The sequence below is a fragment of the Tachysurus vachellii genome, chromosome 16, assembly GCF_030014155.1.
Source record: "Tachysurus vachellii isolate PV-2020 chromosome 16, HZAU_Pvac_v1, whole genome shotgun sequence".
Classification (NCBI taxonomy): Eukaryota; Metazoa; Chordata; class Actinopteri; order Siluriformes; family Bagridae; genus Tachysurus; species Tachysurus vachellii.
The window spans coordinates 10,655,847-10,672,159 of record NC_083475.1 but is presented as its reverse complement, the minus strand read 5'-3'; the positions used below and the strand labels follow the sequence as shown (position 1 = coordinate 10,672,159).

Below are 16,313 nucleotides of genomic sequence, written 5' to 3'. Positions count from 1 at the left end.
TGTGTGTGTGTTGGGGTGGCGTGTGTATGTGTGTGTGTGTGTGTGTGTGTGTGTGTGTGTGTTTGAATGGTGCATTACTGCAGGGTCATGGGGAAACATGATTGGTACAAAGTCCCATTTAGAAAGCCACAACTCTTTTTATACACGTTTCTCTTACTCTGTCCATTCTGAAGAACCTGATCTTAAGTGCAGGTAACCAACCGCTTTCTTTTTCTCTCTTTCTATAATTAATTAAATAGCATAGCAGGCTAAAAAACCACTTGTTGAATAGTTTTGTATATTATAGAAATATAATAGGAGATTGTTTAAAGTTAAATATTCAATATTCATAATTGTAATGTGAAGTAAATTTATTGCTTTATATATTTGATTGATTCATTTAGAATGATATTACAAATATGACAATGACAATTAAAAATAGAACACTACATCCTATGAAAATGCAACAATATGAAATGTTGCTCATGTTCTCATGTTTAGCATATAATTTTAGTTTCTACTTCTTTATTTTATTGCTTGCTCATTTATGTAATCATTTGAAGAGAGATTTCTTTTAGTTACCATTTTTGGTAAATGTCCCACTAAGTCTCTAAGCAGAGGAATTGTAGTAAATACAGTCTTCATGGTATGCAAACCTCAAAAAGATGTTTCCTTCAGTTCCAAACACAATGCTCATTATATTCATTTCGAAATTGGTATTTACCAACGGAAAGAGATAAAGCACATTATCCTCAGATTCTTTGATATCTATAAACAGTGTTCCTCTATCAGGAAATGGGTGGTGATTTCTGAAAACCTCCTGAAAAAAGGTTGACAGGGGTCCTTCCTTTCAGCTCATGTTTTTGAAGGTTCAAATAATGTTCAAAGGTCCAGATTCACAATAATGCTAGCAAGAGCTACTTTATTATACTCACATTTGTTGACATACAGAGTACCATGAGTGTGGAGAAGAAACAACCCAGGCAGCAATGCTGCTCCAAACTGAAGGTCAGTTATTCTCTCCTTTACAAACAACTTTTACAAATCAGTTTACATTTTTTGTTATATCCTGTAAATAATTATACATAATTATGTAATAAGCAGACAGAGTGAAGTTGTATAATACAGAATCCTTTGTTACCTTTCTTACAGTGTACATTCCCCTATACATTCTAATTATGTCTATAATGCAGTAAGCATCATTCAAGATGCTGTGCAGTATGTAATAAACAATATAAGCTTGAGGATTCTGACCTTTACATGTTGTATGTATCAACATTTTATACGCTTTCTACAAAATGTGATTATTTTTTCTAATTAGATTTAGAATGTAGGTAAATAAGTATAAACACGCCAACATCGACAAATATAAAAAATTTAAAGGTCTACATTTACAGGGATTCAGAAAAAAAAATATGGATAGGTAAAACTTATAATCTAAAACAATTCAAGTTCTAAAATAATAAAAAAAATAATTCAATTCTATATAGAATAAATGCAGCAAAAAACAATTTCAAATTTTCAAATTGCACCTGATGTGATTATAAAAAGTGCTCTAATTGACTGACAAGATTTCATACATGTAGCAGTCATAATAAACAACACCCGAAAGGATAAAGCTAAAAATGTTTATAATATGTAATTTAACAAAAACATGGACAGTTTACAAAACTGCAACTAATTTAGGCACCACTACCAATATAATAATAATAATAATAATAATAATAATAATAATAATAATAATAATAATAATAATAATAGTAATAATATAGTTTTAATTTAATTCTACACAAACTAACATAATGAAAGTGGTGGTTTTAAATCATTTTTGAAGTACTAGGATGTGTGTATGTGAAGTATAATGTAATATATGCATTATTTCTCAAATTAAATTTGACCTTGCATCAGAAAAATAAGTATTTATTTAAACTGTATTTTAATTAAATATAATATAATAAATGTAACTTAAATCATAAATGAATTGCTGCCGATTTGCTGCTTGATTGGTCAGATATCCATTTTTGTTGTCAGTATTACAATATGTCATTTCATTTGTTTTTCTTTTTCATGTGATTGTCCTAATGTTTGTGTGTTGTAGAGTTTTCTGGCCGCCTTGTCTTTTGTCTTCTTTGCCAAAGCATTTCAGGGCAGTTACATGAAAAGCTCAGTGACACAGATAGAGAGACGCTTTGACATTCCCAGCACCCAAATTGGATTCATTGATGGAAGCTTTGAAATTGGTAGGAAGAAAGATGTATAGTTCACCTATATATAGTAGCCCATCAGCTAACAGTGTGGCTTCACTTGTCATAACATGTTGCTGTCTGTCTCTCCAAATTACAAATGTTTTATTACTAAGAATATTCCCTGCTGCTTGAAATTTTTATGTCTCTAAAGATCCAGGTGGGTATTTTTCTTTCATAAACTGCTGGGATGCTTTATCTTCACTTGTGTAGGCAACCTGTTGGTGATTGCATTTGTGAGTTATTTTGGAGCAAAACTTCACAGACCTAGACTGATTGGAGTGGGATGTCTGATCATGGCTACTGGTTCCTTCATCACTGCCCTGCCTCACTTTTTCCAGGGACCGTGAGTTACAATATAACTACATTCTACAAACAATTACAGAGAAATCCAAGTACCGAGAAGAGATAACTAGTTCAAGGTCAATACCCCAAGAAAATAACTAAACACAACACTAAGAAATCAACTGCTAACTAATTGTCTTATAGTCTATATTCTCAAGACTAACAAAAACTGAAATGCATGATGTTATACAGTATGAGAAATTACACCTGTTAAAAAATAGCAATAAAGTTAAAAAACTGGAGAAATGAGCTCAGAATTCCAGAAAGTGAGATCTCTGGTGACTGGTGTGGTGAGTGGATGTTACAGAACCACCTTAGTGACTGTCCTTGACATTGATGATAAGAGGTGGCATCACCAGTTAACCATGGGTATCATTAAGAGGATAGAAAGAAACAAATGCAAGTTTTCTGGCTTAAATATAACTGTATGTAGCAGACAACAAAGCAGACAAACAAGGAGTGTGATTCTTAGATGACAGACAAGTAATTGCCAGTCAGGTATAAACTAGACAAGACATACTGTACTTGAAGTAAACATGAAATAATCTGGGGTCAAAACATTAATCTAAATGGGCAGATAACAGCCCGATAACAAGCCACAGACACAACACAGGAAAAGTAAAACCGAGAGTCCAGATGAATGAATGGAAATAGTATAATTTGCAGACTGATGTGTACCAATAGTAATCAGGTGACTCAATGAAATCATAGGAGTTGTAGACTGCATTATTAAAAGTTGCAGACACGGGAATGCAGAATGAACTTGCAATTGCATAATGAAATGGATCCAGCTACTGAACTAAAAACCATTTATGTAAACTATCACCTCAAGGTGAGTCTTGAAATGAATGTTTACCAGATCATAAAACATTCCCAGATTCCTTATACAGGTAATGACCTTTGCTTTCCATTCATCACCTTTACAATGTTAAATAGTTAATTAAAAAAAATAATTCTGCAGTCGGGGCACGGTGGCTTAGTGGTTAGCACGTTCGCCTCACACCTCCAGGGTCAGGGTTCGATTCCCACCTCCGCCTTGTGTGTGTGGAGTTTGCATGTTCTCCCTGTGCCTCGGGGGTTTCCTCCGGGTACTCCGGTTTCCTCCCCCGGCATGTTCTCCCTGTGCCTCGGGGGTTTCCTCCGGGTACTCCGGTTTCCTCCCCCGGTCCAAAGTCATGCATGGTAGGTTGATTGGCATCTCTGGAAAATTGTCCCTAGTGTGTGATTGTGTGAGTGAATGAGTGTGTGTGCCCTGCGATGGGTTGGCACTCCTTCCAGGGTGTATCCTGCCTTGATGCCCAATGACGCTTGAGATAGGCACAGGCTCCCCGTGACCCGAGGTAGTTCGGATAAGCGGTAGAAGATGAATGAATGAATGAATAATTCTGCAGTAACAAGTAAATAAAATATTGCTCAGTTCTAGAGCCTCAGAGATGTTGATCAGGATTTCTTATCTATCGCAGGACTTTCCATATGAGAGAAGTATGCAAGTGCCATGACAAAGGGTCCTCTACACAGTTAATGCTCCTTTGATCCATTAAAATTAGTTCTAATGTTATGCTGGGACAGTCACAGGAAACTGAGCTTTATGGGGTATTCCTGGGATTAGATGGCACACTTACTGTATATCATAGGCATACCAGTATATACTGATAGGTACTGTACAATTTATTGAGAGATTTATTGTGAGATAAAAATAAAGGGCTTACATGCAAACAGAGTGGTTTTGAGTTCATGTACCTCTACTCAGGCTACTCTGTGAAACAACAACGAATATGGACAGATTAGACACTCCATGTACAAACCCTGAAGTCAAATCAGTCTGGACTTTCCAAGTCAAAGCTGTAGACCACAGAGAAATGTGTACAGAGGGCAAACACAGCAAGATAAACAGTCCAAAGTCATTACTACAGAAACATGAGAGAATATGCTAAGGACATAGAACATAAAAATAAAAATGTATTTACAGGACTTCAAAGCAAACTTTATGAAACATAGCATTCATACAGAGAATGTAATGTGAAGACAATAACAGTGTCTGTGGCATAGAGTATGTTTGTAGTGATGACATTGTATTGCACAAATGTATGTGTAAAAGTGTAGCATTATTAGAAAAGTGCCTCAGTTGTAACTTGTCTTTGGACAGGTACCAGTATGAGACGTCAATCACACATTTCTCTGAATCCAATGAGACTGAATCCATTCTCCCATGTCTTCCAACTGGGAGCCATTCACAAGTGGATGAATCTAGCACACATGAGAGCCAAACAGGTCAGCATCAGCCACTCTAAACAATCAGAAATATAAAGAAATATAACACAACACAACATAACACAGCATAATGTTTGAGAGAATAGGTGACTCACAAGGATATGAGCATACAAGTGTGTTGTGTATTTGTTCTTTCTAACTTTTTCCCCTCAGCCTTATATTGCACACAAGCTCAACAGAATGACGTCAGTTGGCAAAATACAGTGAAATTAAAGCACAATTAATTAAACACAGGCATGCAAAGGCATAATTATTAATATCTTTTTTCCAAGACATTTTAATTTACTTTAGCAGATTTTATCCTAATTGACTTACAACTGAGGAAATATAAACAAACGATATATCAAGCAAAGGACAAAGTGCACAATGTAGAGATACAGGAGCTAGTGTAAATGCAGAATTTCTTTTGAATGGGGACAATTTAGGGGTTAGTTAAGTGTTTATGAAAGGTGGGGACTTTTTTTGAAGATTGATTGGAAGTTCATTCTACCACTGATAGACAGTCAGTGTAACAGTTCTTGAAAGGAACCTCATGCCTCAATGAGAAGGCACAACAGGCATTGGTCATTTGCTGATCACAGGTTGTAGGAAGGAACATAAAGCAGGGAAGTTTAGAGAGTGTTGAGGTAGGCGCTGTTCTAGACAGAGACTAAAATGCTTGTACTTGAGCATCAAGGCCTTGAATGTGATGCAGCTCTATGAAGCCAGTGGAAGGAGATGAAGAGAGGGGAGATGTGGGTCCTTCTGGGCTGATTGAAAACAAGGTGCGCTGTAGCATTTTGAATAATCAGACTGATTATGAGACTGATGGCACCAGACCCCCCTTTGTTTATCAAAAACATATCCCCCCTTCAAACACATCACAACACAACACAACATACCATTAAATATTATTAGAAAATTGCAAGAAAAAATGTCTGGCACAGGGGAAAATTATGACTACTGCCTGAAACTCTGAACAAACCAAATGTGCATTGTTTTTGATGTAACTTTTTTCCTCTTCTCTACTTCCTTGTATTTGGATATTTACCAGGTAGCTTTATAGCTCCTACTATTACTATGAATTAATTTTTAATTTATATGCAAATTTGTAAATTGTAAATATGAATTAATTTTTAATGATGTTAATAAATGTTAATGGATTCATTCCAATTTATTCTAATGATAATGATTATTTAAAAATCATCATCACATACTGACCCAAAAAGACAAATCAACAATGAAAGCATGGGATGCTGTTATATAATATCAGCACCCATTAGGCAGTGTCTATAGTGTCTATAATGTGACCTTTTGCAGAGTGTGAGAAAACGGCAGGATCCAATTTATGGGTCCTTGTGTTTCTGGGTAACATGCTACGAGGGATTGGGGAGACTCCAGTGATGCCTCTTGGAATGTCTTACATGGATGACTTTGCCAAAGAAGAGAACACAGCTTTATATATTGGTATGAAGAATCAGAACACACCCCAAGGCCTACCAAGGCTTATAATAACCTTGCTTAGTAGCTTGCAATTGCACTTACATATTAATTATAGGTTCCACAATAAATGTCATTGAATAATAACTTTGAAAAAGTGCTCATACTATCATGCTACTAAATGATATGAAGTGATATTGGAAATCAGTTTATATGTCAAAAATTGTAATCTCTGTCTCTCTCTGTCTCTCTCTCTCTCTCTCTCTCTCTCTCTCTCTCTCTCTCTCTCTCTCTCTCTCTCTCACACACACACACACACACACACATACACACATACACACACATACTCACACACTCTCTCTCTCACTTTCAATAACCTAATTCTCTGACATGTGTACGGTGAAAAGAATTGGTTCCATAATGGCTGATGCCACTGTGTCCTTCTCTAAACACAGCATGTATACAGTGTTCTGGTATCCTGGGGCCTATGGTTGGCTTTATGCTGGGTTCCTTTTGCGCCAGAATTTATGTGGATTTTGGAGCTGTAGACTTAGGTAATATCTATCTATCTATCTATCTATCTATCTATCTATCTATCTATCTATCTATCTATCTATCTATCTATCTATCTATCTATCTATCTATCTATCTATCTATCTATCTATCTGATCAATCCAGTTACAGCAGTTTTTTGTGTACATTTAACATCAGTTAATATATCTGTTTTTCTACTCTGTGTCCACAGACAACATATCAATAACCCACAAAGACACACGTTGGGTGGGAGCCTGGTGGCTTGGCTTCATAATCACTGGTGCTGTGATGTTACTGGCTGGAATCCCATTCTGGTTCCTGCCCCGGTCACTACCTAAGCAAACAGAGGGCAACGATAGGAAAGATCAAGGAGTCCATCACAGCGAACAAGATTCTTTAATCGGAGTGGAGAGCACTTCACCACCTGAGAAAGCTGACCCTGGCAACATGGTTGCCATGGCCAAAGGTACTTCACTACTAATAAGAACCCTCTCAGTTAATTTAAATAGTTTTAATAATTTGGTATTTACACACACACACACACACACACATACATAAAGTAAAACACCCACATAAAAGGAAAGAAAAATGTTAAGGTGTTAATGTTAATGTCTCAAGATGTTAAGGGTGTTTGTATTATCCACATCATTAAAAATCTCCAGTAAAAATTCTGTTTACATGACTACCTGAAATGATATATATCAGTAAATCATGGGGGAATTCATTGGCCATCATTTAGGCAATACCTAAAGAATTATGTGTAAAGTGTATTATAGTGTAAGATGGTGTTTGTTGACTATGTATTTTGGTTAATACTATAGATTTCCTGCCATCTTTGAAGAGGCTTTTCAGTAACTACATATACGTGCTTATCATCTGCACTGGTTTGGTCCAGGTCAGCTGCTTTATTGGAATGATCACATTTAAGCCCAAGTACATGGAACAGGTTTATGGCCAGTCTCCATCCAAGGTTATCCTACTGATAGGTACAGTAAGTATTTCCTTTTTCAGAAATGTTGGAAATAAGTGACCTTATTTATTCATGTTTTTATTTTAGACTGTAAAACTAAATCATAGAGAGAATGTAGCCTTGTACATTATAAAATTAGTATATAATGGTTACATGATTGACCCAACTGCCATGAATTAGGAGTCTGAGACAGATGCAGTTGAGGCTGATGTTTAATTAAATACCCAGTAAACAAATTCAACAAGTATAGTAATGCTAAGGTAGAACATGAATGTCAACAGGCAAGCACAATTCTAAAGAACTAGAACAACAAACAATATTGGTAAAGTTCAGATGAGTACAAAAACAGAATGTTTGCTTCCTGCTGATAATGTGTGTAAAAGTCCATTACATATATTCACATATAGTTCTGGTAATGATTAGTAACATGTGTACATGGTATAGAAATTAAAAATCATGTGTATTGGGATGTGTAGTCCTTATACCAATATTCTATCCTCATTTGTGTTTGATTTATACATTAATAAAAACATGGACTTGTGACCTGGTGATATGTAGTGATACTACAGCTGTTGTTAGCAACACATTCATTGATTGTAAAATTCAGTTCATTGTAACAGACTGTAACCTGAGCTCAGTATCATACCAGGAACCCTGTGAGGTGGCAAAAATATCTGCTTCTGAATCAAGTCACCCATAACATTAAAAAAGATTACTCATTAAAACACTTACAGAAATTCTTTAGGGAACTGCTGTTACTAGCTATGCTGCTTATACAAATCCCAGTGGTGATCCGCAGCCCATGTTTGATTCCCGGGCAGGGAGCTAACCCAGCCACTGAATAGTTAAGTCTCAGTGCTGGTCCCAAGCCCGGATAAAACGGGAGGGTTGCGTCAGAAAGGGCATCCGGCGTAAAACCTGTGCCAAATCTACTATGCAGGCCATTTGATCTGTGGCGACCCCACACAGGGAGCAGCCGGAAAATAAATAATGAAATAAAATAATAAATAAATGCACATACGTGCACATTATGCACAAACTGAACACCTAATAAATTGAACAAAACTGTCTGAAATTATAAGAGTAAAGGTTTTAGTGACTAAAGTATCATTTTATCTTTTAACTTCTGATAATATTAGTTTTATGTATACACACATAAAACAAACCATTCACTTAAAACCGTCAAAAGTTAATCATTGTATTATAAAAATTAAAATTTGAATGTTTTTATGTATTTTTCAAGGAGTTTTTTTTTTCTGTATCTATCAGGCATTATGAATTTGCCTGCCGTGGCTTTGGGAATTGTCTTAGGAGGCTTTGTGATGAAAAAGTTCCAACTGAGCGTACTTGGTGCAGCCAAGATGTCCATTTCCGCTTCTTTTCTCGCTTTTGTTCTCATGCTGAGCCAGTTCTTCCTGCACTGTGGAAATTCAGAGGTGGCAGGGCTTACTGTGTCCTATGGGGGGTAAATACAATCCCAGTGTTTGCCTACATACAGTATTTTATTTCTGTTGAACGATCAGAAGGTAGGAATGTTTGTAATTTGTAGTAATGCAAACCCTCAGTCTAATAAATGTTTACATATAATTATGTGAATCAATTTGTGTACAAAATAGTAAGAGCAAGCAACATTTAAATAAGACTAAACATTAGAGTAAACATAACATAATGTTGATAACTTCCTGCTGAGTTAATAATCTCAATGACAGATATTGAAACAAGACAAAAAATTCCATATGGTGAATTCTTATATAAAACCTTCATATACACATTCTGTCAATATATATTATATACATAAAGCATAGCACTGATAATCACAGTTATTATTGATTAAATTAGCTTGAATATAAAATAAAATTATAGGTTATGGGATTTATTGTCAACATGTAATTATGTAATAAATCAGTTTAGATGTTTTATATGTTTGTTGTGGAGATGCATTTTGTAAATCTGAGCCTCGTTGTCTAACTATGGCATTGTATGACTGTAGCTTGCTGTTAAAATTCCTTGAAAGTACGTTAAGTATTTTCATCTTCATGTCAGTGTTTATGATAATTATATAGTATTAGCAACTTACAAATATTGCTTATTAGCAATAAGCAAATACTCAAAATAAAATTGTTTTAAAATTTATGTGGTATAATATGGATCTTAGTTTAATTATGTCAGATAGATTTTGAGCCCTGTTCTATTTGCTTGTTATATTTACATTTTATGTATTAAATAATAGTTACAGCTACCTGGTGATTTATTCCCTTTTGAACAACCAATGCTTATGATGATTTTGGGCTCTGTTTCTCCCTGTCAGTTTTCCGAACATTTCCACCCAGCAGCAGAGTTTGGTGTCCCAGTGTAACTCAGGGTGCTCCTGCTCTCTGAAACACTGGGACCCAGTATGTGCCTACAACGGCCTGACATATTCCACACCCTGCCTTGCAGGCTGCCAAAGCTCCACTGGATACGGCAAGGAAATGGTGAGCTTCTCTGTTTCAAATAGCTTCCTCTTCAACGCATAGACACAGGCATAATGCCTTACCAAAGGTTCCATTAATTTGGATTTGGTCATGGTCATGGTCATGGTCATTTTATCTGTGTATCTGCACTAGCTCCTGGCAGGAGAAAGATCAACTTCTTGAATAAGAAAAAAAAAATAAAACATTTGTTAAGCCTTAAGAAATTCAATATGCCTAATGTCTATATGCCATATATGTATGTATATATGCCACATATAGCAATATGTCTAATTCAAAATCTGACATCTGCCATTTGGTTTTGCTTAGTGTATTTATAAACATTTATGAATATCTGCTATTAAAATCCCCTTCATTCATGCTGTCTGAATTTGATAAAAAATAATATGGAGGCCTGGGGTAATTATCTTGTTTACAGGTGCTACTGTGTTATTTTGTCTACTGGGTTGGCCATGTTTATATTTTCCTCCATTTTGCTTGGAGAAAATTACAGGCCAAATTATGTTCTGCCAAACTATGTGCTTGTAATTTTCCCTGCAGATGTCATTTTATGTTGAGAAAAAGGTTTTTGTGCTGTATTTTCTGTATTTAGTGTTGTTGCATGTGCTTCAGCAACCCTTCCTCAGATAGAGTACCTCCCAAATAATAAAATGAAAAATTGATGTTTTTATAAGAGACACTCAGCCAAATATACAGTACTTGTTCTGGGGTAAAACCTTAATTACACACACTACCAGGGAAAGCATTTTGAAGAGGAGCAAGAAAACAAAAATAAAGTGTTCCAGCAGGCTGATTAAAGTAGGCATTATATTATAATGCCAGCTATATATAATAAGAATTACTTTATATCCACATATGTTCAATATGTTCAACTTTATTTTTTCTTCATAAATAATGATTAATTCACTTCCACTTCCTGCTAACCATTTACACTTTTTACTTTACACATTTACATCATTTAACATGAGATATTTAAGGAACTCAGATTTTTTTTGTTCTTGTTTTTTCAAAGGTCTTTCACAACTGCTCATGTGTTGCTGAAGCACCACTACCTAGTATAAACATGTCTGCAGTGTTGGGGCAGTGTCCACGCAAGGACAACTGTGACTACATATTTAAGATTTACATGGTGATGACTGTATTAGGGGCCTTTGTCACAGCCAGTGGAGCCACTCCTGGATATATTGTTCTGCTCAGGCAAGCCACTCAGAACTTTGGTATGTTTGCCTTTAAGCATATCAGATGTTGGTGAAAATAATCGTTTCCTCTACCTTTTAGGTCTATTCAACCAGACTTAAAGTCTTTGGCCCTTGGAATGCAGATGTTGATAGTCAGGACTCTGGGTAAGATGATTAGCATTTCACTTCTTTTCAACATTTAGATAATGCTGACGACAATGTAAGATAAGACTATTATAGTTTTTGACATAATTACCGATTATTTTCAGGTGGAATACCCCCTCCAGTATATTTTGGAGCTTTGATTGACAGGACATGTCTGAAGTGGGGAACAAAGCGATGTGGAGGCCGAGGTGCATGTCGACTCTACAACGCTGATGCATTTAGGTAAATACCCGCATATCATAAACAACAGCAAAAAAAAAAATAAAAAATGCAAATCTGTTATTGCATCAGCACTAGATTGAAGAATAGTGATTATGTTTGATGTGTTATGGCTATTGTTTTTTTTTGCAATAGTATGCAATACACACACGCACACACACACACACACACATACATTTTATATATTGAGTTGTACTCTATTGATACTCGAGTTGTACATTTTTACATGACTGTTTTTACTCTCCAGAGTGACTTTCTTGGGACTCATCTACGGATTGTCTGCTCTGGCCTTGCTGCTCTTGGTACTACTGTATAAAAGACTATCACACCAACAACAACAGCTGGCACTGCAAAACCAGACCAAAGACTCAGATCCAGAAGCCAACAACATGTCCAAGGATAATGGAAATGCCCCATCAGCTATTGTCAAGTGCAAAGAAGAGCTGGATAGAGAGACCAGTATCTGAATTCTTATGTGGCAAAATCAACCATGTTCTATAAGCTCTTATGCTGATTACATGATGAAAATCTTGTACAGTGTACAGTTTGTGATGGGAGCTTTTCTGTGCTAGGAATTATCTTACAAGTATGTGTTCCTGAAATTGCTTGTTATAACACATGCTCTTTGACTGAGCCAATTATTTTGTATTTTAATCAGTATTTTTGTGACATCTTTAATAATACCTTCTCATTTTTTTTTTCATTTGTATCTTAATTGTTTTATAGATTTAAAATGATAATGTAGGGAGATCTGATAAAAAGTGAATTAGTGGATTTTTACAGATTATAATTCTGACCTTAACCTTTATGTTCCTTTGATTTTAGAGCTGCAATTATATATGTCACCAGTTTTACAAAATGTATTACACACAACATAACAATTTTTATCTTGACTGACCAGAAGTGTTAAGAAAGGTGTATATTTAAATCTCTGTACGTCTAAAAAAATTAATAGGTTTTTAATAATAATTACAGTATCTGGATGGAGCTGACAAAGAAAAACAAAATACAGTTATGGCATGTTCATGTATTTTATTCACACAAGAGGTCATTTCAAAATAATAGCTAGTTTTCTGATTATTAGTTCTTAAATATCTCCAAAACATTTTTCAGCTTTTTTTTTTTTTTTTTTAACTACAGTTTGAAACGGTTTGATGTAATGATGTTTAGAAGGTTCTGATTGGCCATTTGTTAGGGTCAGTGAGAGTGAACTTGTAACTACATTCATAAACACTTTTAGCTTGCATGTATTTAGTGGCCTTAGAATTTTAGCTAGATTTTTCCCCCATTCTTCACAACAAAACTGGTTTAACTTAGTCAGTGTAATGTTTTCATTTCAGTTTTCTATTGGAATTCAGGTCCTAGCTGATGTTTATAAGTTTATCTTGGTAAAAATATGGAGCTATGCCAATAGTATTATTGTCCTGTTTTTAGACCGGTTTGTCTTGAAGTGCTACTTCAGTATTTATAGATACTCAGGATAATTCTCAGGATTACTGAAGTGCACCACTATAACACAGCATGATGCTGCCACCTTTTTAATTCAGACTTAGGATACTGTTCTTCAGCTTAATAGGCTTACCCTTCATGTTCTACATAATAATTATTTATGACCTAACAGTTATATGTTTTGTTTTATTTGATCAGAGATTAAGTCTTCATCTCGCTAATCACCTTCAAACTTCAGTCTGGCTTTTTTCCTAGTCCAGGTCATCCACAACCGTAGTCGAGTGTTGAATGCACCAGTAGAGGGAAGCATTGCTGTGTCTCTTGTGCAGTGTCGGGACAGATCAGGTTGGAGCAGCAGGTTCCACTATATACTGTCCTGTCTGAAAGTACTGGAAAGGCAAGGCCATCTCTATTGATTTTGCTATACTTTTGAAACATTTGGGTTTAAGATCATAAGATCAACATAAAATGACATTAGAAATTCAGCTTTAAATTTCTGATATTTAAAATCTTTTAGTTATTAAAAATTTAAAACATGGCACTTTTCCTGGTAAACCACCCAATTTTTAACCTTTATGTTCCTTTATATGATATAAAATCTTTCTCCTGCCATTAATTTTTTTTTATTTTAATTAATCAAGATTTTTGTTGTTTGTTCCATTTCTAAGGACATCCGTTTTGTTTCTACCACTTGCTGAATAGGCTAAATGTAAAAGAAACATCCATATGGATCAGTGTGTTGTATTTCTGAAGGAACATCAAACTCAGAGACATGAGTCTGATGACTGATGACTGGTGACTATATAGGAATAGAATGACAAACCATTGCTTGTCTTATTATACACTGTATAGCATTTAGTGCTCCCCTATATATGAATAAAATCTTTGTTTGTGTTTGTCTTCCTAAAATTGAGAACTACATACACAAATTTTTCAGAGAAGACGGATGTTTCGCATAAATGTCGTAAGCAAATATGTAGACAAACTTTCCAGAGAAGCAGGATGTTTCAGTTTAATATCCTTCATCAGCAAACATGTAGACAATGTTTCCAAACAAACAATTTCATTTTGGAATGAATTTTCCTTATCGCCAATGTCTCTTACTGGACTGTGAAATTCATTTCTTTTGCTATCTGGTTAAACACCGATGTCACTTGGGGATTAAGTGGATTAAAAGATACAACCAAATATTAAGTATTATTTACTTTAATTTATTTTAAGACTATTTATTTCAATGCCAACATGTTCATGATTCCTGCACAAGCAATTCCTCTGCCTAAGAATGTACAGCAAAATGTACTGAAATTCAGAATACTCTGAACTGCTATTTGTAATCATTTTTTTTTATGACATTTACAACAGACAGTATGCCTAACCCTATCCCACTGAGAAAGCAGGGCCAATTTAAATCTATTAAATCTATAAATCTAAATTCAACTCTTTTAAAATGTGTTTTTGTCATAATATATGCTGCTTGCTGTGTAACCATGTCGTCTTTTATCAATAGTCTCACAGAATTATCAACCATGATTAAATCACCGCCTGACCCCACAGAAATTGATCAGGTGACTGAGTCGGCATTCCTCTAGTTTAAAAGAAACCTAGAAAAGGTTGTAGCACAACAGTTATTCTCAAACCTACATAAGAATAACATTCATGAAATGTATTATTCAGGATTTAGGCCCCATCATAGCTCAACATCAGTGCTGGTTAAAGTGATAAATGACCTACTACTTGCCTCTGGACAGGGTTATGTCTTTCTGTTGTTTAACCTTGTGGTTTTTGACACTATTGATCATACTATTTCCCTGATAGATTAGAACATGGAGTTGTGGTTAAGGGAAAAGCCCTTTCCTGCATCAGGTCTTATTTGACTGATTGTTATCAGTTTGCAGATGGTGACTATGCATACACCAAGATAGTTTTTTAAGGTTCTTTTTTAGTCTCTGTTAGAAACGGTTGATTTCTATATATGCTACTTCTAGGCATAATTATTTCTAAACATGGTATTAACTTCCACTGTTATACTGATGACAGATTTGTTCCAACAAAGTCAGATTAATTAAAGATTATAAGTAAGCTTTTTGATTTGAGAGAAACTGGTTGCAAACATCATTGCAACAGTAAAAGACCTTGTATGATTATTGAGTCAGCCTTTCATTGGAAACTCATGTGGATAATATTACTAGGATAGCCTTCTTTCATAGCTGAGATAAGAAATATGTCACATGTTCATACTTTTGTAACGTCTAGACTAGATAGATAGATAGATAGATCTTCAAGTTGTAATGGAATAATAAGTGTGGCTGTTTATTTCAATAAAAACTAAAAAGGTCAAAGGTGCCTCTGCACATGAGGGATGTATTAATATATACGGTCTTAATGCAGTGGCTACAAAAGACCTCCTATAACGTTCACTGTTGCACTAGAGTGGGATCAGTCTCCAGCTAAAATTACTCCTCAATCCAACAAGCATTTCGTTTAGAGGGTGAGAGGTGTTACCCATGATGACCAGCAATTTGGACATCATTCTGTTCTCAACAACTACCTCCAGGGGGACAAGATCATCTGCAATGACAGAACTTGTTTTTTTTTGATAAGTATATTTAGCCAGTTAGCGTCAAATGCTTTTGCACCGGTGCACCAGCACACCACAGTATAGAAAAGGCAACTGGCCACCACAGACTGATAGAACATGTTAAGCATTTTAATGCATACTTTAAAGGACTTGTTTCCGCAAAAAGTGCAGTCGACTTTGGCCCTTCTTGCATATTGCCTCAGTGTTTTTAGTCCAGTTGAACTTACTGTCAACGTAGATCCCCAGGTATTTGTAAGAGTCCACAATCTCCACATCTCAGCTACTCATACAGACAGGGATGAGTTGTGCCTTTTTTTCTCTGAAGCCAATGACCTTAGTTATTCTGTCATAGCTAATCTTGCCAGAGTTCCTGCTTCCACTCTGCACACTATACACATTTTACTTCTTCCTCTTCTACTTTCAGCTTTTCCTGTTAGGGGTCGTCACAGTGAATCATATGTTTCCACCTCCATGGCAGGATTAATGTCCTCT

General features: G+C 35.4%; 1 protein-coding gene across 1 annotated transcript; it reads left to right on the top strand.

Annotated features, from left to right (window-relative positions):
• Positions 1–109: 109 nt before the first annotated feature.
• Positions 110–14,728, top strand: LOC132859008 (solute carrier organic anion transporter family member 1C1-like). The gene is made up of 15 exons (XM_060889554.1): positions 110–192; positions 931–987; positions 2,078–2,219; positions 2,436–2,568; positions 4,714–4,838; positions 6,138–6,284; positions 6,713–6,811; positions 7,003–7,257; positions 7,613–7,777; positions 9,031–9,226; positions 10,070–10,235; positions 11,245–11,429; positions 11,511–11,575; positions 11,680–11,797; positions 12,042–14,728. Exons 2-15 carry the CDS (start codon positions 937–939, stop codon positions 12,259–12,261), a joined length of 2,067 nt encoding a protein of 688 aa, XP_060745537.1. The 5' UTR covers positions 110–192; positions 931–936; the 3' UTR covers positions 12,262–14,728.
• Positions 14,729–16,313: the final 1,585 nt, after the last annotated feature.